The following is a 27,743-nucleotide window of genomic DNA, read 5'->3' on the forward strand; positions in this document are numbered from 1 at the left end:
GGGATTTTTTTTTAATGAGAAATGTTTGGCTTTTCACAGCTATGGCAAACCATCCCAGCTCTGTCTAACTATATCAGTTTTATGCCTTGAGGACCTGCCAATTTTGTAGCCTCTGATATCAGGCTTGGGACACTGGTGTCATGCTTTGTCGTATTGGTTACAAAAATGTTGGAGTTTGTATTCCAGAAAGATATATTTCTTACCTTATATTTTAATATGTAACTGTAAATTTTAATGCAAAAAGAGCTTTTCAAAGTTTTGGGTGGTTTTTACTGGCTTTCCTTGCCTTGGTCTTTCACCTCTCTGATAATCTAGAATATTCTAGTTTTTTCGTAATAACTTCCAAGAGCCCCTGGCTAATTGCAGAGCTAATTATGAAAGTACATGTATTTTCAATGTTATATCATCCAGCTGAGTGAAAAACTACTCTTATTTTAGGCTATTTAAAACTCAGGAGGGATGGCAGGAGCAGGTAGTGGCATAAGAATCCAACCAATTTGTATGAGTACTAGGACCTGTGCTCAAGTACTGTGATTCAAATAGCTAATTTCATTTTATACATAATTTTTGAGGGACTGGGATCACAATCTTCAGTTTAGAAAAGGAGGGAAAAATAAAAACTGAACAAATAATGCTTACTGACAAACAGTATGACAGAACATTTTATTTTGTATAAATGACTTGTACTTAAAAATGTGGTTTTAGTTTTGATAATGCCTGACCAATGAGAATCTTTTTCAAGTTTCTGTGGAGTGGCCTTAATGCTGTAAATAATCCAATTGGCCAAGTCCCAGTACAGTGCAGATGAGAAAAGGATGCAGGAAATTCTGTTGTTTACACATGTGTCTGTTACACTGAGAAGCAAGAGAAGCCCAGCAAACTGAGAGGGTAAGGGGTCTTAAGCTTGTGGGTTTAATGTTTCATTTCTATAAATCTCTTGAGGGACAAAGTATGGGTTACTAACATGCTGATGGAAAGGAGGAAAACAGTCTGAAATGCCCAGCAAAAGTCCTGAAGATCAGAGAATAGTATTTGAAGTATGTGGCTAAGTTATGTCTAGCTTGATTCTTCTCTTCATGTATTTTGCTACTTCTAAAATCCCATCAAACATAATTTGTGTTTCAAGTGTAATAGAATTTTTACTTACCATAAACAGGTAAGTTTTTAAAATTTTCTAAGTGACAGGTTGTTAAAAAGTTACTTCTTAGTTTTGATTAGAAATTAGTATAAATCCAGATATTTCACAGATTAGAGTTTTACTACTGAAAACCTTTTTTAAATTACTTTGTGAAATGCATATGTAATGGTATAAACTAGTAAAACTTTGGTACCTTTTCATGGGTGTGGTATTATGGATATAAGTGTCATGAAAATATTGTTATGAGTTTGCAGATGTTCGTACCACATTTTTTAGTTGGAAAGCAGTGTTTTCACAGCGTTTCTATTTTCATAAATTATGCAACTCAGTAGTTACTTGTATAATCCTAACTTCCTTCAGAAAATAGCTGGGATAAGAAAAATGTGTTTTTAGCTGTATGATGTTATTCTAATGCAATGAAACATATTTTTTTGATACTATGATTTTTTGATACTTGACAAATATATTCAGTCTGTCATTATTTTAAAGGGAATTGTCAGAGATAGTGTGAGACATTGTGGATGATCCTTCAACAATGAGAACTAAGGTCAAATTTCAAAAGCAATGTTCATGAGTTTAATAATCAGATATAGCAAATAGTACTAATGGGCTTCGTACTGACTCTCCAGATAGCTGCATTTTGTTTCTATTCATTCTCACTGATTCACACAAACATTTTATGAAGCAGACTGCTATAAATAATTGTATAGCTAGACTCCTAGTTTTTGGTTTAGATTTCCTGTGTTGTTAAAAAATTTACTTTTGTGTTTCTGAATGCAGTTCTTTGCATAATATAATGAAGAAAAATGAATTTCCAAAATATATTAGGTATCATTAATAGAACTAGTCACTTCCACAGAAGTGACTTTTTCCTACAAAAAATTGAAATTGAAAAACGTGAAATTAGATATCTGGGGATGTTTTCTTGTGTATTTGCATGTAGCCAGATTTTAATTGAGGCCACTCTGTCACCTTAAATATAAAATACTAATGGCAACCTCAGGTAAATCTGAAAAATAAATCACTTGAAAATGAATGTGATAAAGGAGCTGTTAATGAGCAGGCTTAAATTACTGTTAACACAAGAGGGGTAGATATTGGAACCATTTGAATTGTATGAATTTGATATTCATGGAATCATAGATTCCTAGAAAGGTTTGGGTTGGAAGGAACCTTAAGGTTCATCTAGTCCCAATCCCACCACCATGGACAGGGAGCCTCCCAGTACAGCAGGTTGCTTAAGGCTCCATCCAACCTGGCCAGCATTTCTGGGGATGGGACATCCACAACTTCTTAGAGAAGCCAGTTCCAATGGCTCACCTAATCACTCCTACTCTCTTTCTAGTCCATATTATGATCTTTAATTGACTGGTTCATTATGAAAATGATCCTTCCTGAGCAGTTTGATTCTCTGCTCATACTAATTAAGTAATCTACATTTACACTGATTAAGTAATCTGATTTACACTGGGTTAAAGAAGACTAGTTTTTTTACCAAGCCCATTCTTATTTAACATCAACACATTACTGGAGGAATACCAGGGAGGAATCTTCATGAAAGCTCCTATTGTTTTGAGTATTTTTTTAAATGTATTTTTAGTTATTTTGGATGTTTCTCCATAACTTTTGTAGGTGTCTATTTTTGCAAAATGATGCTAACTTCCCTTCTGCCACGCTGAGTAGTCACCAATTATTCAAATAATTTCTTCTCTTTTAGTGGGACTACATATTGGCCTACAGTGAATGGGCACTGAGAGAATAAATAGTCCTGCTTTTCTGTGTGTTTAAGTGACATCTAGTATACAACAGATGATACTCTCTGATTTATTTTATTTGGTCACTCTAGTAACTGTGGAATCCAGGTTGAAGTCACAATGTGGATTATTCCTTTGTTAATTTCCCTCAGGGATGATTAAGTGGAGTTGGGGTCATCACAGGACCCCATTAAATCACACAAACATTAAATCACAGTCCTTGAGCTATTGAAAGACATAGGATGGTGTTAAAATACTAGACTGGTTAGGGAAAAATAGGAATAATTACCTATAAATGTCCAAATAGCAATATTTTTGTAAAGAACATTGTTAAAATAATTAATTATATATGATACAGCTTCGAAAACTATTCTGATAAAACCAAAAACATCTTCACAACAACAGAATTGTTAATTCTGACACAACTATATCAGAGTAGTTGAACCAGCCAAAAGGATATGCTCTGACCCAGAGAAAACAAAATATTCGAGAATGTTCTTAATTGTCTACTTATGTGGGAAAATCACTGTTTCTAGACTCTGAGTAGAGTTTTGAAGAAAAATTTTTTTGTGTCCTAATAAGCATTGGAATGTTTTATATCTTAGTCTGAAACAAATCATCAGATATTTGTGATTAATTTTCCCTACTCCCAGTGTTATGAAATTTTCTTTAAAAGTAGGTCATGTTTTGAACAGGAAAGCATCATAAATGATTTAAACTCTAACAAGACAATTCTTGATCTCTCATATCATAAAGCATATTTTTTTAAAATACTGTCAAGATTTTTAAAAATCTGAAGAATTTCTCAGAGTAAGCAAGGATTAGAAACTGAACTTTTTCTGAGATATGCCATTGCATCTTTATGTTTTACTGAAAATAAAGTAAAGAAAAAAAAAAACCACACACACAGACACACACACACAGACACACACACACACACACACACAGACACACACACACACACACACACACACACACACAGAGAAAGAAAAAATAAACCACAAGCCCCCCAACCCAGTGGGTTTTGTTAGTTAAAAAAAACAAACCTGTAAATGAAAGTGAAGCTATCCCATTCAAGGTCACTTTGCAAATGAGTAACATAGAATTGAGGTACAAACTCTAGAAAATAAATTTATGATGATTTTGTCTAAATAATGAAGCTTCTCTATACATTTAAGTGACCTCTACTGTTTGGATGAACATGTTCTAGCATTGCATCTGACCTAATTCTTGTTCAGTAAAGCGCTTCTCAGAATGGTTAATTTGTCTTCAGTTTCCTTTTTTTAACTTCCTTTTGAGGCTGAAAGAAGCCCAGCTGACCTGACCTATAGCCCAGTCTAAAAATGTGATAAAAATCCCACAGATCTATGAAGTCCTTAGTTGTGTTTGGGAGTAGTTGAGCCTCCTCAACTGTATGCATTATAGTTGCAATAAGAATATTGCATTATATGCAATAAGAAACTACAGTGGCTCCCACAAAGAGGTGAATTTGACTTTTGAATATAAGCAGATGAAACAAGAAATAGTAGAATGCTAATATTATCAATAGCTGGGAAAGGAATTTAACCCTTGAAAATTGGACATGATTCAATGGTCTTTTATCCTGATTGTGTGCTATAAGCTTATTTATAGCTTATTTGCAAATATTTGTGTTTCATATGGCTTAAGTTGCTTAACTAATACCCTGGATGAAAATCACCAGCTGAATAAGATGTTTCTAGTTTTCTTGTCTTCTTTGACTTTTAACTTCCTGCTGGCTTTAATGCTTGTAAAAACTTCTAAGACCAATTATGACTTATATACTCAAAGGCAGATCCAAGCTTATGGATGATGTATACCTTGGGTATTATTTCCCTACATTTCTATAGTCTTCCCTCTTTCTGAAAAGTTCAGAGGAAATCCATGCAAGGATTTCCATGACACTCCTCTGTGTTTTGTTAAAGGGCTGCCTGTAAGTATAAGCAAGACATGTGTGCACTGGCTGAGCTCATATCCTGTAATAACATGCTGACAACTCGCATCAAGCTGAGTTTTTGAGTCTCTATTGTGACTGACTACTGGTTCTCTTGTAACTAAGCTGAGTGGTGTAAGAAGCTACCTGCTTACCCTAGCTGTTCCCAGTAAAGGGAATGATCCTGTTAGCACTGCAGCTCATTTCAGTGTGGGTTAAAAAATGTTTGTCATGCTAAACTCACTGAAATTAACTTACTCTGCTTTTTGTGTAAACAGGAGGAAGACTCATGCACTCGGTTATTTTTAGTCTTAGCAGTGGAACTGCTGAAAAACAAACCAAACAAAAAAAGAAAAAATAGCAACAGTATACCATTTTAATGTTATTAAGAGCAAATTTCATTGTGCTTGCAGAACAAGATGTCTATAGTTTTTTCCATAAACCACAGGAAGTGTTCACTTGTATCTTTAGCTATAAGCATTAAAAAATACAGTGTGTTGGTATAGTGAACTAGTATTAACTAATGAGAACCCTACTCTTCTGAAGCTATTACCTGTTTCGAGTTTGAAAAACAGGTTACTCTTGTTCTAGAGAAATCTCTCTATGCTATTCAGAAGATACCTAATTAGACTGTACCATAGCGTAACTGATAGGAATTACTTTGTATGAATTTATCCTTGCCTTATTTTAAATACACTCTGAATCTGTTCTCAATTGAAGTTGTTATTAATATTCTGATTCATAACCTGTTTTTCCTAATAATAATTCAGACAATATATTCCACGGACAATACCAATCTTCACACAGAATCACTGAAATTAGATTAGAATTTAGGGGACTTGGCTACTTGTTTAACTCAGAATTTTATGCTAGGTTTTCTAAGCTTGTTTGTAAGTAATTTACTCCGAAAGGATCTAAAACTTCATACTTATCCTAATTACCTAGGAAGTTTATTTTGCCTTTTTTTCATTGAACATAGCCTAGTAAAAAGTGATAATCAAATCTCAAAGGGGAGCTAGCCAAGCAAACTGTCTCAAAAGCCACAGCTACAGAATTTTGTTGGGTTATGATTGGTTTAGCTTCTTCTTAATACTTAGTTCTTTTTGAGACTCTCTGGGAAAGTTGTTGGTGTCACAAACACTCCCTTCCCTGACTGCATAATCTGATTATACAATATGTTTTTTCCAAGTGCAGTGGCTGAGTAATGAGTGTCAATACTACAGACTTGACTGTATAAAAATATGGGTGAAATATTATGAAAGTTTGTGATCAAACAAAACATTCTTGGGGGAATGAAGTTACTGTAACTTATATTTAAAACAGTACTTCAGAGCTTCTTTTGGCCTTATGGGTAGTAAATGGCGACATCTCTATGTACAAATATTTATGTTACCCGTATTTAACCCTAAGGATTTGAATACAACTTCAAAGATGTGAAGAAACATCAGCTTGTTGCTGTAAAAGACTTTGAAATATATTGCAATGATATGTAATCACTTGTATTACCCAGTAGACCTAAATCAAAGTAAGTATATAATTCTGGTTCTCATCTGAAGAAATAGTCTCCAAACTGTTTAGAGTTTATTAAAATTGGCAGCCAAAAAAACCCCCAAAAAGTTAAAGAAAGAGTAACATTTGTTTATTCTTTACATTTATTGTAATCCGTGACTACCTTCCAAGTTGTTCTTTTTTATGAATGCACGTGTTTACAGTATGTATATATAGTATGTAGAGTATGTATATAGTCTGTATAATATTATACAAGATCTATTATATGCATGTGTTTAAAAAAAACAATTGAAACATTGAATTAGATTTTACTTTAAAATGGATACTTGGAGAGAAAATGGTAAAAAAAAAAAAAAGGAAAAACCATACATATCACCACAGCAAAGTGAACCATGACCTTTTTTTGCTGCATCTTTTCTCAGAGCTAGTTACAGCATTTCAATTTGAGCAAGATTTAAGACCACTCCCACACCACCCCACCACCTGCAACAATAAAGTAAAATACTCTGTGAAGGAAATCTTGTACTAAATTACTGCTTTTAATTATTGACACCTTTTGTCATATTATAACTTAATAGAAAAAAATCACTTTACCTAGAGGTGTTTGTGCTTGGTGGAAAGAAATAAACACTCAGTTTTTAAAAGCTTTGAGCCATGTCAGCTATACCAGTCCTGGGGTTAAATTCTCCTATTGTCATGGAAAGTTTCACTTCATTTTACAGAAGCAATTCACACATTTAGAGAAATATACAATACCTCATGGTTAGATGAACCATGGTGTAGGCAATCATTTCAATAAAGGTATCAGTCCAAATGTAAAATTTTGAGAAACTTCATGAAGAAGTAAATGTTTCCTGCAAGACACTAATTGTTGCTGTTACCAGCATATTTTTTCTGTGTTGTTTTCCCCTGTGCTTAAAACTGACCTTCAGCCTGGGAAATATCTGGGAATGCTTGATTACATGGTTCATCCCTGTCCTTCATACACAGTGTTCTCATATTTGAAGTTTCTGTTGGCAGAATAGTTTTGGGGGATAAAGCCTTTTTTCTACTTTTTCCATGTTCCTTACATCTGATTCCTGACAACAGTGCAGAATTGCTGCTTTTAAGGCAGTTCAATGTTGTCACAAAACAGGCTTCTTTCTTGTGGCTCTTCTGTACTTACATGGTGTTTTGTAACCCATTTGGCTAAAAGTTACATATTCTGAGATTCACAATCTGTGATCTTAATTTGGTCTCATTTCCTGGATGTCATGGCAACATTGTTAAAACTGGGAGAAACAGAGCTCTGGAGCACCTCAAGAATCACACTGCTCAGAGAATCATCTTAGGGGGAACCTTTGAGATCATCCCTCTTGCTCACAGCATGATATGAATGACTTCCACGTGGCATGCCTTTGTTTCACAAGAATTTCTGTCACGCTAGAGTTTTTATTTTCTCTTATATGAGTGGAACTACTTACAGCTAGAATTGTAAATCATATTTCAAAGGATCGAAATAGGCTATGGAAAAGGATAGCAAATGAGAACAAACTGGCAATGTGACTAGTATAGCCAGCCTGAGGTTCACTTAGGGCTACTTCACTTTTTTTTTTTTTTTTAAAGATATAAATTAATATATAAATTAACTTCTTAAATATATAAGTTATATGTATACAATTTTACCCTACATGCTTTCTTGTGAATTATTAAAACCTTCAGGAGAAGCAAATTACTATTAATAATAGAAAGAATTCCTCCTCTGGAGTCAGAGAATTTTGGTTATCACAAGGGATACTGGAATATCAAGAAACAATATACTTAATCCTGTTGCATAGTATATAATGCTTATTTCTGCATTATGGTGATAGCTTTATTTCCCTTTGGTTTCTGGATAGTCTTCTGAAATAGAAAAGAGATTAAACCATTTCTGAGTCTTCCTTTCACTTACTGCTTCCTCCATGGATAATTGTCTTTCAGTCACTATCTTTACTGCTCATCCTTTACCTCTTCTCCTGGGAATTTAGCTAGACAAGGACAACTAATATAATGATGCATTTTCTGAGTGTATTTCAGAAATGCCTTGTCTGTCACAATGTTTTGTATCACAGTAAAATGCAATTTTCCCTGAGGAATTACTGTTTTCCTAAAGTTACTTCCTAGCTCTTAACTTTTTAGGCCTGATAGGGTAGCTGGCAAACTTTGTTTATGGCTTTTTAAAAAGAAGGTCAAGTTGAAGCTTGGGTCTCTCCTTTTGCCTTCCCTCTCTGTCATATTATTCCATCACATCATCTAGTGTTGATCAACTCAGAAGTGGGAACAGACTCCAGTTCTGCATAAATTCTACTATCAAGGGCTTACTTGTATTTGGTCTTACACCTTTTCTGCCTCTGGAGTATTTTAGTGTCTCCTGGGATTAAATTTATTAATTTGTTTTCAAGGCAAAAGTGTCTATACCATAAAGAAATAATGAGGAAAATAGTGATATTCTGTGTTCCCAAGATTGTAAATTTTGTCAGACCTATAAGAAATGTGGAACACTACCTAGCACTTTTCTCTTTAGTGTTTCCTCTCAAACCTCTCCAAAAAATGTGTTTACGTTCTTCAGTTCTATCTTTTTTTTTTTTTTTTTTTTTTTTTTTTTTATGGTAAAGCACTTGAGTCTTTATCCTGGCCTTTAGGAACTTTGATGATTAAACAACTTGGAAACTAAGATTTAGGCCTGACCTAGTCTCTTACACTTAAAATATTGAGGCAGATGATATGTTGTAGAAGGACCATGAGGTTGCATAATTTTAGTCTTATGTATCAGGACATAAATGAATTGCCACTGTGATTTCATTTTCTCTCAAAGTGACACTTAACACATCATACTATCCAAATTGCTGTCTTAAGAAGACTAGATTTTTTCAGGCATTTTTAAGATTCCCTAATCAAAAAAGCTCAAAACAACAACAATACCTCACTAAAATAAAACTTGACAAACACAAAAACATTTCTCTTTGTGAAGTTAAAAATGTAACTTTATACTTTGTTGTTTTCATAGCATAACTGGTTTTAGTTACTGGGTATGAGAAGGAAAGAAAACAGGCTTTGGAAATAAATTAGGTCTTTATTGACATTTCTATGTTAAAAGGAAACTAGAGAAGTATGAATAGGAGGGAAAATTACCACTTAACTCCTAATAGGAAGTAAACAACTAGTATTTTTTGTCTCTTCAAGCCATTTTTTAGCTGATTTTTAGTTATGACACATGTAAGGAACACAATGTTTGGAAACAACATAACTTAAAAATATGTCATACGGTTTAATACTGTTAATATTTTTTTATAGCTGTGGAAACAAACTGAATCATCTTTGGCTATGCATTAAAAATCTTGAAAAAACTATCTTTTAATTTTCATGAAGTAAGATAATCTGTATATGATGTCATGGTTTGTTTGGATCTCTCAATTTTACAGCACATTGTACTTTGTAAATGTAACTTTATTTTATGAGCTTATGAGCTCATTAAAAAAAAAAATAAAAAAATCTTCTGCCTCAAACAATGCCACCAAAACCTAAAGACATCAAACAATGGTGGAATCATCTTTGTACAGACTAGTCCAACACAGGAACTCACAAATTCATTCTTTCCCTAATTCACAAACTCTCTTATTTACAAGTTGTCTAAATGGTATGTTTTCCATGAACAAACTAGTTACTAAGTTGTCAATGCCAGTGCTCATTCTTTCTCCCCTGTGGAGGAATGACTATCCCCCCATACCACACTGAAAAACACAAAGGTCTCATCAGTCAGCCTGCTGTTGGATCTGCTACAAAAATATTGGGGGTAAGCTTAGGCATTTGCACTTTCCAGCTCAGAAGTTTGGCCTGTAGCACTTCCACGAGTTAGCATAACCTGAAGAAACTGGCAGGTAGCTGCTTTTTGAAGATGCAGGAGTTGGCTGCAGGTAATATCAGCCCTTTATCCACTGAGTTCTATGTACAGGCTGCTCTCCCACTGACCACTTACATTGGCACTGCTCTCAGCATATGTCAGACTTTAGGATCAGCTGTATGTTCATTATCGTCACTTTTCCTTCCTCCAAGAGTTTTCCAAGTCATTGTGGTTATCCTAGCTTCAGTGTCTTGTAATATCAAGAAATTTATTAGGTAGGATTTTAGTATCAATTTAATTCAGTTGATAGACCGATTTCACCCAATAGGTTTTGAATAATATCTCGTTAATGTACACGTCCTTTTGGCCAACGACTTCGCAGCCACTATGATAGAGATGGTCGCTGTAATCAGTACAGGTTTCATTCCATGCAGGACTGTTTACATTGGTTATGTTCAATGAATGTTCATTGTAATTAATTTTGGGGCCATAATCATAGGCTCTTGTACATAATGCAACCACATTAAGTGAAGGGCACTTTTAGTAAGAAGAAGTAGGCTGGATTGTTTTTTAAGATACACAGCCGTGAGCAATGGTAGCTTAATTTTGTCCATTTACATAGATTTGCACAGTGATTATTAGGAGTGTTTATGAAATAACTGCTGTGTATTTTCTCATTGTGTACATATGCTGTAAGTATTCTGGGCCACTAGTATATGATTAATTCCCTTACGTGCCTGTAGTACCCCTTTCATTCTGTTATTGTCACAATCATGTACAGCTTCATGTCCAGTGTTAACTACATGTAGGTAATTTCAGGTTAACTTTAGATCTCAGTGTTCATGGAACATTATTACCCACTGTCAATACCTGTCCTTGTGATGTTGCAGATTATATTCTTCTGTAACTAGTTTAAAGGTGTAAGATCATGGACCTGCAATACCTGAGTTGTTCCAAAATGCAGGATCTGTTGTAGATAAGTTCTAGGTATATGTTCCAATTATCAGTGTTGCCACAGTGATGAAGGAGAGTGACACTTTCTGCAAGAGAAGACACTCAGGTCTTGGACATAACCCAAACCTCAGTTGTTTTTAACTGGTTGCCTTTCCTATTGTAAAAGGAGAGGCTCATGGATAACTCCTGAGCTGAATGTTTAACCTCATTATATGGACTTCAGAGGGTTTTATTTCTGTTTGAACAAGATTTTGGGCAGCTACTGATATGAATTCCTTATCTGTGGTTCTTGTGAGATTTTGTTACTTGTGTAGCCAGCATACAAGGTCTCATGCATATGATTCTCACACAGTATTAATAGATCCCTTATTGTGTATTTTACACAATAAGGTAAAATAAAAAAAAACTGGTTTAGTAGTTTATTCCATTGATCTACTGTCCCGCTATTTTGAGATTGATGCAGTAGCTGGAAAATCCATTGTACAAGATTTGAACTAAACCAAGCTTGTCCTACTTTATTCTTAAAATATTATTGATGCTAAGATTATATTTCTCTGGATAAGGGAGAAGTAGCAAGCAAACCACTGTCTTAAAGCAGTTGTGAGACCAGTGATAGGTTAGGCAGGGAATGTATTCTGGACATCACTATTTCTGCTCCAGTAAGGATTTCTTTCCACCATTCAGATGTTGTAATACACATGAGATGTTTCCCAGATTACCTTACCTTCTGTGAAGCTGGAAGAATGTTGGTGATGTTCTGTATCACTGTTTAAAAGAAGTGGCACAAATACACAATTCTTTTCGCCAGAACTTTTGTCACTCCTCTTTTTTTGTCTTATTAGCTGTTGAAATAAATCCTACGACCCTGTGTGTCTATGTCACTCTTGTAACCAGGTATTTGTTCTGCCTCAGAGTTTTGTGCTGTATTATTTCTAACCAAATGTCAGCATCCTGGCTGCATGTTGCTAAGATTTTTAGGGTTTTGGTAACTAGATACAATTTTGTATGGGTATTATTTTAGACTGAGCTATATAATGAATCACTTTTCCAGCGTGATGTTTTTTTCACCATATATATCAATCATTTACTTGGCAGTATTTTTTCATCTAGCCACTGGGTGGGACCCCTAAGGGTTACTAATTAAAACCAACTTTACAACAGGAACAGACACACAAAATTTGATCTCCTTTTCTAGAGTTGATGCTTGGTAGTTAGCAGCCCTTAGTAAACAGCCACGTTTTCAGGGAGCTTGTTAAATCACTTCCCATATTCTTCCCATAATGACCGAGTCACCCCTGCCCATTTTCTGAAAGCCTTCTCTCTTTGTCAGGGTTTGTTGATGAGTGAACTGGAGCAATAACATGGAAACTTCTGACTTCTCAGTGGCATTTACAATATATTACAACATATATATTACAACATATTCAGTTCTATGATTCATTTTGTCCTATTAAATTCATAGATTAGACAAAAGAAAATTAATTGGTTTAATCTAAAGCAGACATTTTCTCTAAAGACAGAATACCTTAAAAAAGTACCTTAAAAAATGTTTGGCTGAGGTGTTAATAATTAAGAGATGTATAACTAAGGATTAAATCATACAGTAATAGGATGTTGAAATTGTATCTTCAAACATTTCCCTAACTACTGAACTGACTGAAAAAGCTGAGTCCAGTGAGCAGGTATTAACATGAGGAAAGTGCAATAATTATTTTCTCTCCTGGTGCTTTTGTTAATGGTGCCACCAAGGGTAAATATACTGCTGTTTACCTAAAACAATAGGTGGCAAAAATAAATGAAGAGCTCTTCTTTTTCTTACTGATGTTCAGGATCATTAGGTAAATAGGAAAGGTTGCAATAAAATTAAATATGTTTGAGACCTATGTTCTTTGCCATGTTCACCACGTGTCTTTTTTTTCCTCTGAGAGCTATCATCACTCTGTTCTCACTCTATCATCACACCTCACTCACACGTCGCAATGAATGTTGCTTCATATATTTTGTTCATATTTATTTTAAATTATTCCATTAAGAAAAACAACTTTAAAAAGGATGTCATGTTCCTTCTTATCACTCAGCTGCTAGAAGTGGAGCTATCAGAGGGCTTCACTGATCAGAAAACCCCCATTTACATCCAATTCCCTAAGTTTATTTTATCCTTCCATCCAATTATCTTTCATGAAGTAATTATGTACACTGAGCTCCATATGCTGTGCTAGCCAGTCTGTTATTGCAAACTCAAGTCCTTTAAAACTAGCTCCTCACAGTAATTTTTTTGTCGATTTTAGATTTGCAATATTTCTGATGTTAAGAGATCTGTGTCTAAGAACATTAATATGGACCTTTCTTCTTTGAATTATCTTTAACATACAAGTTAAAAATTATTCTTGTTCCCTCTGGAACATATATAATGCATAGATATTTTATAGATGAGAGTTTTCAGAGTTCAGTGCGAATATAGGATGTTTTCTATGATGTGGTCATATACCAGAGACGAGAAGTATTATTTTTTTAAATATCACTGTAACTATAGAGATTGTTAAAGATTCAGTATCAACAGATTCAATACTACAACAGTCTTCAGTTGGACTCTTGGACTTGTTTTCATTATAATTTCATCAGTGCAGCATTTTGTGAACATAGAAGAGTAGATTGATATGAACTATAAATAAGATAAATCCATTCCTAATCATCCCTCTGGAACTGTGAGATTTTTGACAGTTTCAGAACTTTTACAATAATCAACACATTTTTCTTATTTTTAAATCTTTGCTTCCTTTCAAACCCATATTTTAGTCCACTTCTTTAAAAATAGGTACAAGCACAAATCTTCATAATTCATACTTTTAATAAAAATTCTGTTACCTGCTTTACTTTCCAGCAAATATTTCTATTATTTTTTTTTCTATCCTGAGTCATCCAGCCACTGAAATGGGTTGTGTTGAGATCTGTCTTTTTTAATGAAAAAATGATATTTTATTCTACCTCTTGCAATCATAAAAGGGTATCTAAAAAACTGTTTAGATTAAATTTTCTGAAAAGGACATACAGAAGTCAATACAAATAGAAACACCTCCTTTTCTTTACCACCTAAGAGTGAGACAGCACTTCTGTTTTTCTGGAGGAGGAATGACTTCTTTTAATTCTTAATTCTTTTTATTCTTAATTTTTTTGAATTTTAAGTACAGAGCTGGGATCATCTATCCATGCTGAAAAGTGCAGGCAAAGTTCAGCCTACCATAAAATGATTAGAAACATAAGAAACCACCAGCTTACTGTACAAGCCTACTTCAATTATTACAGCTGTAAGTTTGATCTGACTGGCAGTGTCCCAGCCTCAAGAACCCTTGAGCCATCACAGTGGAGGAGAGCAAGAATTCATGACCAATGTTTCCTTTTTAGCATCCTGTGATCTGTGATAATAACATTTCTCCAGCTTTGGAAATGTTACTGAATGTCAAAAGACAAAGTCACCTCAAACTTGTAACAAAATATCAGTAGCAGGCTACTCTGATTCATTAATAATTCTCAAGTCTTTCAAATTTTCTGTCAAAGAAAAATATTACCATTCTTATTTCTGTATCTTTTAAGATTTGTAAATTATGTTCTCCCAAGTTCTCCCTTCTCCAAGTTCTCCCTTCTTTAAGTGAATATGCAAAGAAGCTAGCAAAATCCACTGAAAAAAAGTACTGATTATGAAAAGTGTAATAAACATTTCTGTAGATATCTACTAATTTGAGACAGATGCAAAAAAAGTAAGAAAAAATTAATGCAAGAAAAGTACTCCTTAAAAATCCAAAAGTTTCAATGATTTCATTATATATTTATTACATTATGTAAAATGTTTTATATATATTATTATGTATCTAAAATTTACTGTGGTTTTGTTTGGTCAGTTTTTCATTAAAGCTTTAGGAAATAAAGGAATTACCACAACCTAGAAGTTAAATGAACAACTGACTGCAAGAGTTTAATATTTAGTTACTTTGACTCTATTTGGCCGCATACAAGATTATGGGTTGCAATGTCTTTGTATTTTGGATAAGGCTTGTTCAAATTGAATGATCTGGAAGTAGGTCAAGAAACAAGAAAGACTCAGCTTTGATGAAGCTTTGGCAGCAGCTCTGCTACATCTGTGTAGTGTTGTGGGGCTTGATGGTACTACACCAGGCAGTGATAATGAGGGGAACTGGGAGTCCTTCATTGTCCTTTTCCTCCTCTCATATCCGTCCTCCACTACAAGAGTTCTGCATAAGCTTATAACAAATGGCAAATAAATGTCCTGAAAATCATGGAAAAGTTAAAAAACAGCTGGCAAACCAGAGCAAAAACTGCAAAAACTTCTATTCAGTTGAAATGAGCTATAACTGAATCATACTGCCAATTCTATCTACTCTTCAGTGTTTTGTTAGCAGCATTGGCCTTCTGCATTTCAAATGCAGGTGTTACCACTAATTGCTGTAACATATAAACATGTTTTTTTACAAATGGACATCACAATATAAAAACAATTTCTTTTTTACTTGAAGCAACTTAGTCTTTTATTGAAGTTGCAAGATTTTTAAGTTTGTTTATTTGTTGAATTTAGGTTGCTTGGTTTCTCTGATTTGTTTTTAACATAACCAAGAGGTAAAAAAAAAAAGGAGATGTAAGTGGCTAGTCTCTGCAGACTGTCCACATCAGCATTTTCTCAGCACTGGGGTAGGGAAGCAATTTCTGAGAAACCGTTTTTCTTCTGGGCCAAATAAGTAATAAATAATCAAAAGATAAATAATGAAAAAGAATGCAACAAGATTTACTAGATGAGTCATACCACTATGAGGTAGGCTGTACAGTGCAGGAAGATAGTGCTACACTTTCAAGAATAATATAAAAATATGCTACCTGGAAATCTTCTGGAATGCAGAAAATAAAGCCCCCTATAAAAAATGCTTGATTTTTCTCTTGGAAAAAGAGGAAATCCAAATATCACAGGGGTTTTGATATTTTTTTTTTTCTTTAATGTATGCAAATTATAAGGTAAGTTTTGCTTAATATAAAATTCCAAAGTCTGGGAAAGAAGTCAAGTGATTTTTGATTGCAGTCCTAGACAAATAACATTCTCTTACTAGATATTTAAAATACATATTGATTCAGTTCAATTTTGTCTTGAAGGAAGAACGCTTTTGTTCTGTTCTCTTTAGACTCAAACATTTTTGAGAGTGCTATGATAATTTAATGACTCTATGCAAGCAAATCCTTGCCAAGTAATAAGTATGTCTGTTTATGCTGTACCCCAAAAGTATTAAATAAAAGATATTTGAATAGCTATTTCTTGTTGATAAAGCACTTTTCTAAAATGTGAGCAACATTTTTAACTCACTATTACAGCAGTAAAAACCTCAACTGTTGAAGGTTATTCATACGATATAATAAATTAAAAGATGAATTATTGTCTGTCTTTGTCTTTTTTAGGAGTGAAATTAAGTGATGGATCAAAACACGAATTTAGACTCCACTCAGAAACAAATGGAAGAGATAGAGGTTTTTGGGACCCAACCAACAGAACCCGATAAATTAGATAGATGTTGGCAACCAGGTGACCTTCTCTGTCATTCAAATATTCCATCTCAAAGTTTCTATCCAAATTCACCTCATTATGCACATATAGATGCAAGTTACAGCAGTGATTGGGAAATTTTTGAAGCAGTAAAAATTCAGGAACTGGAGGAAGTCAAAGCCAGAGCTGCCCAAATGGAGAAGACCATGCGCTGGTGGTCAGATTGCACCGCCAACTGGAGGGAGAAATGGAGCAAAGTTAGAGGAGAAAGAAATAAAGCACGAGAGGAAGCAAGACAATTGAGAATCAAATTAGACAGTATGATAAAAGAGCTAAGTGTGCTTAAAAAAATAAATCAGGACTTAGTAACTGAGAAAGAAAACTTAGAAAATGGAACTGCATGGAAAACGGAATGCCATTGCTCAGAAATATCCTGTATTAAAAAGGACCAAAACCTGTTAATGTTTCTGGAGCCAGAACCTACAAAAGACCTAAACAAAATCGTCAAAATTCCTGGGGCAGAAGACACAAAGAAGGTAAAGAATGGGAAATATTTTTTGTGGTTCATGAAGAAGTGGCACAGTATGGATGTGCATGTAGAAATGGGATTTTTCAAGAATTTTGACCAAAATGATGCCTGATACACTCACTAACAAAACCCTATGGCCCCCTGCCCGCCCCCCATCTAAATATTTCTAATACAGAAAGATACAGAAAATAATTCATACCCTTGCACTATGACTAGACATTTAAGGAACAGAGGCAGATGGTTATAAAAAATAATTTACAATATTGTTTTGATTCTCTCATGTTTAACAGTAACAGGTTAACTCTCTTATCAGAATTAACCACGTTTTGTATACTTACATTCTTTCTCTCCTCCAAAAAAGCAAATAAGGTTCTTGGCTTCTAAAATAAAATAATTTATTTCTCCCTCAACTTCAAAAGCAGAGGAAGAGGTAAGGCAATTCTTTTTGCAAATTTGCAAGACCTTTTGTTTGATAAGGAGATCAATTAAGTCATGATATAGAATAAAAAAACTGAGTCTCAGAATTGTTTAAACAGCTCCTAGCTCTACACAAAAGATCCAGTTATATTCATTAAAAATTGAAGTATTTGTTCACCTTTAACTAACTTTAAATCTGTGCCTTGGAATGCACTGTGTAGTCTTCATAGACAGCACCATGTAAAAACCTTATCTGTTTTCTGATAGATGGCAGTCATTTTAGATACAGGTAATTTTTTTCACACATTGCAGGAAAATGTTTTTCCCTGCATTGTTGAAAGTAGGAAAATTTTTACTTCGATTCAAGGGAAATTGCCAAGATCTTAGGTCTGAATGTATTATGCTCTTAATATTAATGATACTATATTCCTATGAAATCTGAGAGAAAAAAAAAAAGTAATATTAGTAGCAAGAATAAATTCTGCCAAAAAACCCATGCCTTTCATATTTTCAGGCAGACAAATGTACCATTGGAAGGAAATACCACAAAATATACTTTAACTATTTCTCCTTAGCATAAAATATTTTCCACTTGAAAACTGAAATTTTATATGTGAATAACAAACATACTTATCTATTCAGTTTCTAGTATTTTATGATGTAAATTTTGGGTATTCTAAAAACTCAAAAGAACAGGCTGACGTGAGAGATGGTTGTCAGTAAACTGCTAAAATGAGATTAGCTTTTAAACAGAATTCCTCAGATATGGTAAAGCAAATACCTTTCTAAGGGAAACTTGTTTATAAGAGACATTCAGTCTTTCTCAAAAATGTGTATTTTGTTTTTAATTTTTTTCCTATTTTGATGCTAGTTTTCTTATGTTTTGCATGCAAAACATTTATCTTCAAAATAGATATCTATATACTTTGTTCCTTATGAAAAACTTGTATAAGCCTGCTTCAACGCACTTTACATAAAAAGTTTATGAGTCCATAATGTTGTTTCTCAATACATTATTTGTATGGATAAATTGCACTGCTGGTTTTATTAGTTCCAGGATTCTCTTTTCACCAGAGTTATAGCCAAAAAAAAGAAATGGAATATATTTCCTTAGTAAAGACACATTGGAAATATTTTGTATATGAAGCGTGTCATAACAAAAGCTGTTAGATATCATAAAATGACAGTTGTTCATTATATATATAATATATATAATATATATATATATATAATGAATGTATATATTATATATATGTATACTGACATTTTCTGCACCTTCTACCCATATACAGTCCAACTGTCCAAGATTTAACCTACTTCCTTTTTTTCTCCTATGTTCCTTAAATGTCTAGAAGAGCCTTGGTAGGTCTGTCTATGGAACTATGTTAGACTTTTTCCTTCATTTATGTTTTTCTCAGGTGTCTTTTTTTTTTTTCCCTCAGGATGTAAACAAAGACCAAAACAATGACAATAAAAAATTTAGTCCAAAGCCTCCTGATTTCTTCCCCAGTGGACTTCCCAGCATCTATTTGGGGGAACCTAAAATAAGTTTGGACACTGCAGCTAAGACAACAGAGAATGATTTAATACATGTATCAGTCTTAAATTTGCATTTGGCTGAGATGAGAAAAATCTTACAGAAGGAAAGAGAGTAAGTGCAAAATATATCCTATTTGTGGAATTCTCATAGAGATGTTGAAGACAGTTTCTAAAATAGATATGATGTTTGCATTTATAGCTCATATGTTTTAAGCTTTATTCATAGCTATTTGCAAGACTTTAATAAGAATTTAGAGAAACAATTCAGCATAGTGTGTTTATTGTTTTCTTTGGCCTGTTTGTCATTTAAATAAGAGGTGTTCCATACAAATATGTATTTAATAGCAATCTGGTATAGATACAGTGATATCTAATGTATGTTATACCCAGTTATTGAAGTGCTTTGTGCATAATAACAAATTTTCATATACTCTACTGGCAGACCTTTGAAAGAGTCCAAATGCAGAATGACAAAGGCTGCTTTTGAATTCAAAATATTTGAATCAGATGCAAAATGCTGTTAATCTTAACATCTTCACTTGTAGCAAAGTCTGTGTTAAAAGCCGGTAACAAAGAGGGAGAAACACATTTATTGTACACTTACGTAGCATATCAAATTTGCCTCACATAAATTATTTTGGTATATTTTGGTGGCCTAAAAGTTTTATGTTGTATAAATGATCAATACTGACAAAGATTGAATGTCACCAAAAAGGCCTTTCAAGAAAATATGCAGCATGTGATGTATGATGACGTGGTAGCAGACTTCAGGCTGTAATTACAGGTGATGGTAATTTCAAAGTCAGTTGAAGTTAATTAGGAAATTTAAAGGAATAAAATTCCCTGTATATTGCAAATATACTCAACATTGCAAATATATTCAACACTTTCAGTTCAGAGAGTCTGTAATGGTAAACTTTGTTGAAGAATTTCCTTCCTGTCAGTTTATTTCACATTTCCTGTCTGTCAGTTTATTTCATAATTGTCATGTAGTTAGTACAAGTCTGAAGTAAAAAATCCTTTCAATTCCTAACTAATATTTAATGTGTTTTGTTATATGAATTAGATAGTTGTAGAAAGCATACAATAATTCTTTAGTTGAATCATATAGCAGAAAATGTCTGTGCTCTCTCTCCTTAAAAAGTATTTAGTTTTTCTGTGGCAGCAAGTATATATGTGAATTAGGATACTGACACCTCACCTATTTTCCTGGGGTTGAAATATTTAGGGGACTAGGTACTTCATTAACAATCACAATATACATACATATATAATTATTTTCTTTTAGAAATTGGATAATTTTTCAACTCACTTTTAGTCACTTCTCAGGCAAAACTTTAATAGGTTTTGGTTTGTCTGTTCACATGCCTCTCTAACCAATATTTAGCTGTACTTCAGAGAGACAGATTTTTCAATTTATGCCTAGATATATACTGACTGTGGTATAAGGCAATAAATTTACTGGCAGATGGTAAGAATTGGGGCACATCTATAACATGCAACATGTGACAATGCAAACCTCAGGCATCAAAAATGCTTGCAGAGCAGTGATTTCCACACAACAGCTGGGATTGGTGTAACAACTCCCTCTCCGGGAGGGCAGCATTTCCTGCATGCAGAGAGGTTATGTAAGCAGAACATAGGCAACTTATAAGTATGAAGCAACTATATTTGGCAATGCAGACTGTAAATAGTTAGGAATAATGTTTCTAGGATAAGTATTATCATTGTCAGACAGCTGATGAATCTTTGTTGGGCAGGCTGTCACCTGCTATCTCAGAAAGGGTTGGTCACCACCACTTAGTAGAATTGGCTGATTTTGCTGAATTTCCAACTTCAGATTTCAAATTTTCTCCCTTTTATTCTTGCTCATGTCAGTATTTTTACTCGTGTATTCTGGAGTTGCTAGTAATGACTATCTGAACAATCTCACCCCTGTTTGCATTTTTACTCCCCTTATCTTGTGTGGCTCTAACTTAAGTACTTTCTCACAGCTTCTTTCTCACAACTTAGCAATTTTCTCAGTGAACTCGAGCCAAGGACATGCAGCTGTACTGCATCAAAACCAAACAGATCACAGACAGCTTGAACCCCAAGGCCAAAGGTTACTTTAGCAGTCAGTATGATCTTACTGATACAGAGGAAGACTTTTCAGCAGTTTCCTGGTTTACATGCAGCACTCTGAACTCTTGACTGCATTTTTTCTAGAGTCAAGTTAGCTTATGCAAATCCAGTGTTTGAACTTTCCCCTAAGTTACCTAATAGTTACCTAACTAGTAACCTTCTTGGTTTCCTAACTAATCTTTCTATAAGATGTTTTACTTCTTCACTCTGAGAGAAATTCTGCTTATTGCATTCTGCTTAGAGCTATCATCAGTGATGTTGACACAGCCTTATGCACACAGACCAGGCTTTGCAAAGGACAAAAAAAAAGAAGGTCTAAAAAAAAACAAAAGTAAAGAAATGAAAATTTATGTTTTGACATTCAAAAAATATCAGGCTTGGGTTTGCCTGATAAAATTACACACCGACATCCTCTACTTGGTACTAATGGCTCATATCAATTACACATTTGAGGTCCTATTAATATGAATGGAAATTACAAACCTTGAGAGTGGCTCAGCATTTTGCATAATCATTTGCTTAAAATAGCTATCTTTTGTAATCTTTTGGATCAGTTTTCTCATCTAAATGTCTTCTAGTTTTAAGGTCGCAATTTGTTCTGTTTTGAACTTAAAAGTGTCTATTTCCTCTAAAACCAAAAGGCCACAGATTTGCTCGCTGCTAGTTGATAATACCAAAGAGGAACTGCATAAGACTGGCTGGGTAACATAGACCATGGATTAAAAAGGCTCTGCCTGAACAAGAAATCCTTTTTTTTTCTGTGAGGAGAACTGAACACAGGCACCAGTTTCCTAGAAAAGTTTCTGAGTCTCCATTCTTGGAGACATTCAAAAGCCATCTGGACATGGTCCTGAGCAATGAGTTCTAGGCCACCCTGCTTGAACATGGGGTTTGCACCAGATGACCTCTTCAGGGTCCCTCTCAATTTCAACCATTCTGTGTAATTCTGTGATTTAACTTGATAATGAGTTAAAATGTGTCATTGTAAGATCCAGGAAAAAATCTCTAAACCTGATTATTTTACCTAGTAGTAAGCTGCTTCTGATGTCTGCTATATTCTTTCTTCCATTCCTTGTTTTCTTTGCTTAAATAGTAAACTTTTTGTAATCAGAATAATTTCTTTCAATTACTGGTATTGGAGGGAGCTGGCCTCAAGAAGTACTGTAACAAAAAACAAAGCTAGTGTCTTCTAAATAAATAAAACATACTGGACAGTCCTCTTTTACTTTTCAGATTAGACCATTTCTGAGGACTCTCACTGCATTGAGTAAGGTCAATAGGCTATTATTCAAAGTATTAGAAAGTCATCTTTCATGCTTTCACTTTTTACTATATTAAATGTCCCACTAATAATTATCTTGGTTCCCCAATGAGGTCATGATATCATTCCAATGAAATAGCCCACTACTTTGAAAGAAAAACTGTTGAGTTGAAATGCATGAAGTACATCTTGGTCTACTTTGCTCTGTGAATAATAGTATTTATTTTATAAATAAATATAATAAAATATAAATAAATATAATGTTATGGGAGTTTTAGGTGTTTGCTAATATAAGCTGTGCAATATGCTAAACCTAGACAGAAAAAAAGAGATTCCTGATTCAAGAGCATCAGATTTAGGTATAAAAGAAGAGAGAAGATATTTCACAATAATGGATTGATTAGTTAATGTAGCTTGCTTCCAGGATCTGAGTCAGTCCAGTCAGTGGCAACTTTTGCTACCTCTGTGCAAGCAAAGAAATGCCCCAGGCAAATTCCATCAATACACTTTGTTTTAATAGGTGACTATTTAAACAAAATTTTCAAAATATAGTTCTAGTAAGCCCAGCAATAATATCTTTGTTAAAAAGGTTGAGAAATTCCATTAGCCTCCATTAAAATTGAAAATAACTACTGTGGCACACAACAGTTTCTTTAATTGAAAAGTATTAGAATGAATATTAGAATTATTATTAGATATTAATATTAATATTTAGATATTAGTATTAGAATTTTCTTTTCAACTATATTGTATTTTTGTCATTGTACAGGCATAGTACTTCTGCACTAAATAATGCATTTTCCTGAAATTCTTCTAGCATTTTCTTCCAGGAGCAATTTTTTAAAATGTGAAATATGCATATTTTAATAATGTTTTTTAACATTTAACAAAAATAATCTTTGGTTTCTAGTCTTTATGGTGCATATTTCCCCCTGTATGCATGTGTTTTATCTTCTGTTTATACTAAATACAAGTGATGTAATACCTTTTCTTTGAGGATCTTCACTATTTGTGAAGACACTGTGATAAATTAGGTAGCCTGAACCAGTAACTGAAGTCAAATTTTCTTCAGTTTATCCCAAAAATTTATTTCATTTAAAGTTTTAATCTGTACTACTGGATTTCTGTTTTCTCTTTAGCTATTATTTTTGGTGAATCTTTTGGAATAATCATGCAATGATAATATAGATTTTTAGAAAATCAAGATATACCATTGACAAAGGCAGCAGAATATAACTCAAACTATGAGAAGGAAATTCAAAGTAATTTTTCTTCTGTCAGCTTCAAAATTGTGCAATGCTAAATTTTAAAATGCTTTTCTAGAATGAATGTATTTCTGGAGAGAGAAATGGAAAAGATGGAAAATGAATTATTTCTTTGGAAATGGAAATATGAAGAACTGAGACAAATCAAGCTGGAAAGTCTGAAACAGGTATGTTAGCAGTACATTGTTATCACATGGAGTAAGAAAGAAAATTTAGACTTCTGATTTCCTGTGTGGTAACTGAGAGTAAAATTGTGTCCATGGTTTATGAATGTGATAAATCTGCAATTTACCAATTGTTATTCTGTGTACCCAGATGGAAGGGACCTGATGGGGGTGTGTGGATGCTGCCATGGCAGCACTGGTGCTCGGGAGCTGTGGAAGTGGCACTGGGATGGCTCCACTGGCTTCCAGGAGGCAGGTTCTGATGCCCCATCCCCATGTGTGGTGGGGCTGGTGGTCCTGATGTACAGCAGTCTGTGATCAGGGTCCAGCAGGGCTTGTGTTCAGAGAGAAAGGGCCCGTATGGGGTAAGGGGATGTTCAGGAAAGCCCTGCCACCCTTCCTGTGAGGCTGGAACAATAGAACAGTAGAGGTGTAGAAATTGGCTGGAAAAATGTGTTGCCCCCATTGGCCTGGACAATGAAGTAAGGCTGTGCAAGATCTGAGAAGGCAAAGAGATTAACAGGGTCTCCACAGAGACCCAGAGATAAGGAAGTCTGAACCACATGGGAGAGTCAGCCAGAGGCTGTGAGTTTCACAGTGAACAGAGTCCCACAGTAGGAGCACTGGAAAGATATGTTCTCCAGCAGCTGGAGGATGGCTCTTTTTCTAGATCTGCAGTTCAAAATGTTCTACTGGTGGTGAAGTAGGAAAAGAAAGCCATGACTTGTGAAGCATCAGAGCCAGCTTTAACACAAGCCATGCATTAACATCCGGAAGAAGCAGTGGGTGGCGGTAGTAAGAGGTTTGCTCCTGTGGGGAAAGAAACCTCTTGTTCCCCACATGCTTTTTTGGAGGGTTATGAGGCTTGCTGTGGGCTAGGATCCAGAACATTACAGAGAGATTGCTGAGGTCTGTCCAGTCCTTAGATTGCTACACTACTAGCCATCCCCATGGGCAGCAGCTAGGGGTGTATTGGGAATGATCACAAAGCTCTGGGGTTGAGGTCATGGGGACCCAGGTCTGGTCTCCTTGATTCTACCAGCTGGGTAATGTAACAAGGAGAGCTTTCAACTAGGAAAGAGAATTTCAACTAGAAAATGAGAGATTTCAGACCACAGTGAAATGAAGAACAGGTGGTTGGCTGGAAAGCTCAGGCCACAGGTTGATAGGAGCAAGAAAGACTTCAGGAGTGATAAAACTATGTGAAGCGACACCCATCTTAAATGTTGGTAAAGAAATGCACACATCCTAGGAAACAAGCAGAGAGAATTAGAGCTGTATGTGGCTACAGAACTACAATATTGCTGGAACAACTCAAATACTGTGCCGAGTCCATGCAACTGGAGTAATGTGAGGGACTTCCATAAATACTGGCAAGGAAGGGCTGAGGCCATGGAAGTTGCCCTCAGACCCATAAACAGCTCAGGTCTTTTTAGGTCCCCAGAAGGAAGGAGGATAATCAGACTTGTGACTCTAGGATCAGAGGAGAGGCCAGTAAGGGTGTCATTGTGGTTGCTACAGACCACCTGATGAGGAATCAAACAAAAGCATTTAAAGAACTCAGATCTCGGAGTTGTAAACTCCAGTTCTTGTGGGTGACTACAGCTGCTAGAGGGGTAGAATAGCTGCTTCAATCAAAGATATTTCAGTGTGGTTTCAGGAATAAATTCTTGCTGAAAGTAGTCAAAGGGCCAACAAGTGGTGGTGAATAGCTGGATCTGCTGCTGATGAATATGAAGGAAACCAGCTGGGGATGTGATGATGAATAATTTCCTCATCTGTGGTAATTTTGAAATAACTGTGTTGGTCATCCTGAAAGAAGAAAGACAAGCAGCCAAGTACAAACCCTGAATCTAAGGAGAGCAGGATATTGTCTTAGTCAGGGAACTGCTGGGAAGGGTCCCATGGGAGGCAACTCTGATAGGTAAACAAAGGAGTCAACCAGAGCTGTCAGGCCTTGGAGTACTACCAAGGTTTGTCCTGATACTCAGGAGAACAGGTTAGGTGTATCAGGAGACTCATTTAGCTCAGCAGGGCACACATGGTGGAGTTCTGATGCCAGAAAGCAATGTACTTTTACAAAGATCGGCCTTGAAGGAATAATTTAAGAACATTGCCTGGTTGTGTTGGATTGGTGTTAGGAAATACATGTTCTTTTCAGTCTGCATTCATGACTAGAAGAATAAGAAATATTTGTGTTGCAGTTTACAGGTTTTAGCTTTCAGGACAATGGATAGAGGACATCTTTGATCCAACAAAACTCAAAGTGCATGTCTATAAAACTAAACATAGGTAGTGAATTAAAAATGTCCTATGAATTTAACATCTCAGATTTGGAATAATAGAGGGAATTTAATTAGTTTTCTTTCATGTTCTGGAAAGAATTGCAAGCAGTCTATTAAGTCTCAAGTTCTAGTTAATAGGTGATGCATATGCAGCACAGCAACAAACCAGCATCTATCTTTCATATTTGAGTTTCTTTAGGTTTTAGTTCTTTATTTTCTGCATGTTCATTAAGTAGGATTTTAGCTTGTTATACTTGTGCAAAACAGAGGAGGTCCAGATTTAGTTAATAGTTTTTGCTTAAGAAATGTAATCTTTATGAAATACTTTATGGTGCTGTCATCAGGAATAGGACAACAGGAAGTAAAAAATTTTCTGAGAATTCATTGGAGATAGATAACAATATTTATGTATGTGAATGCTTGCATATATGTGTTGCTGCTTTTTTCTTGGGAATATGCTCAATTACATTAATTGCTAACAGGAGGTGATATTTTGAGCACTGTGTTCATCTTCTCATATTTATAACATAAATCTCATTTTTAAATTACACAGGTCTGGATGAATCTGACTAATGCAAATGAAATTATTTGTATCAGTAGAGGGGGGTTTCTGTAAGTGGAAACTCTCCCTCTACTGAAATAAACCAAACCTTGTGTGTTGACAACATGGATGTGAATATTACTCACTATATATTACTGTTGAGAAGTGGATGCTGGAACAACAGACAAGATTTTTGACAGTGAAATATTTGAAAGTGAAATAAAGGAAAGTGCAGACATCTACTAGGCTAAGCATGGAGCCTGATTCCAACTTATATCATCAATATTAAACCACAAAGGAATTTCTAGATTAATAGCAGATCAGTCATTATATCTAGATTATTTTCATGTCCTTGACTAAATTAATCTGTAATTTCCTTTGGTAAATTGCCTAACAGTCCCACTGTGAATGTGAAAAAAAGTGCTTGGTCTGCAAGTGACAGCGCTACTGCAAATCAAACCACTTTTAGGAATGGATAGCTCTGCTAGCCTTTTGGAAGTTGGAGAGATTTTGGGGAATGTTAGAAGCTTCACAGCTGCCAAGACTTGATTATTAGTTCTCCCAATAACTAATCAATTTCTTGAATTACTTTCATTAAAAAAAAGTATTTGCTCACCTCGGAATAAACTAAATATAGAAAGCCTTGGTGATCTTGCTGATCATCAGTTTAAAAAACTATGCACTATATCATCATCAATTTGGAAGTTGTAAATGAGTTTTCAAAGTACTGACTTAATTTAAAAAAACAGTAAAGTGACAATTTATGATCATAGTAACCATGAGCATTATACGTAGCTTTGTGAGCCACTAGCATTGATCTTGCCCTATTTGGGGTTATAAATGAGACCATTTTAACAGATACAACAGAATTTGCATTTGGTGTCATAACTGGTAATTTCCTTTTTTGTTCAAAG

The 27,743-nt window shown here is 34.7% G+C and overlaps 1 protein-coding gene across 3 annotated transcripts in view; it reads left to right on the plus strand.

Annotated features, from left to right (window-relative positions):
* Positions 1-470: 470 nt before the first annotated feature.
* Positions 471-27,743, plus strand: part of CCDC102B (coiled-coil domain containing 102B) — a 138,646-nt gene continuing 111,373 nt past the window's right edge. For all 3 annotated transcript variants that reach the window (XR_015288260.1, XM_086893803.1, XM_086893795.1), the window contains exons 1-4: positions 471-888; positions 16,620-17,240; positions 19,093-19,301; positions 23,898-24,006. Coding sequence is in view for 2 of the 3 variants with exons in the window: in XM_086893803.1 (XP_086749929.1) it covers positions 16,635-17,240; positions 19,093-19,301; positions 23,898-24,006 (924 nt within the window). In the remaining variant the exon portion in view is untranslated. The remainder of the gene's footprint in view (positions 889-16,619; positions 17,241-19,092; positions 19,302-23,897; positions 24,007-27,743) is intronic.

This window comes from Cyanistes caeruleus, chromosome 1 (genome assembly GCF_971803275.1).
Source record: "Cyanistes caeruleus chromosome 1, bCyaCae1.hap1.1, whole genome shotgun sequence".
Lineage (NCBI taxonomy): Eukaryota > Metazoa > Chordata > Aves > Passeriformes > Paridae > Cyanistes > Cyanistes caeruleus.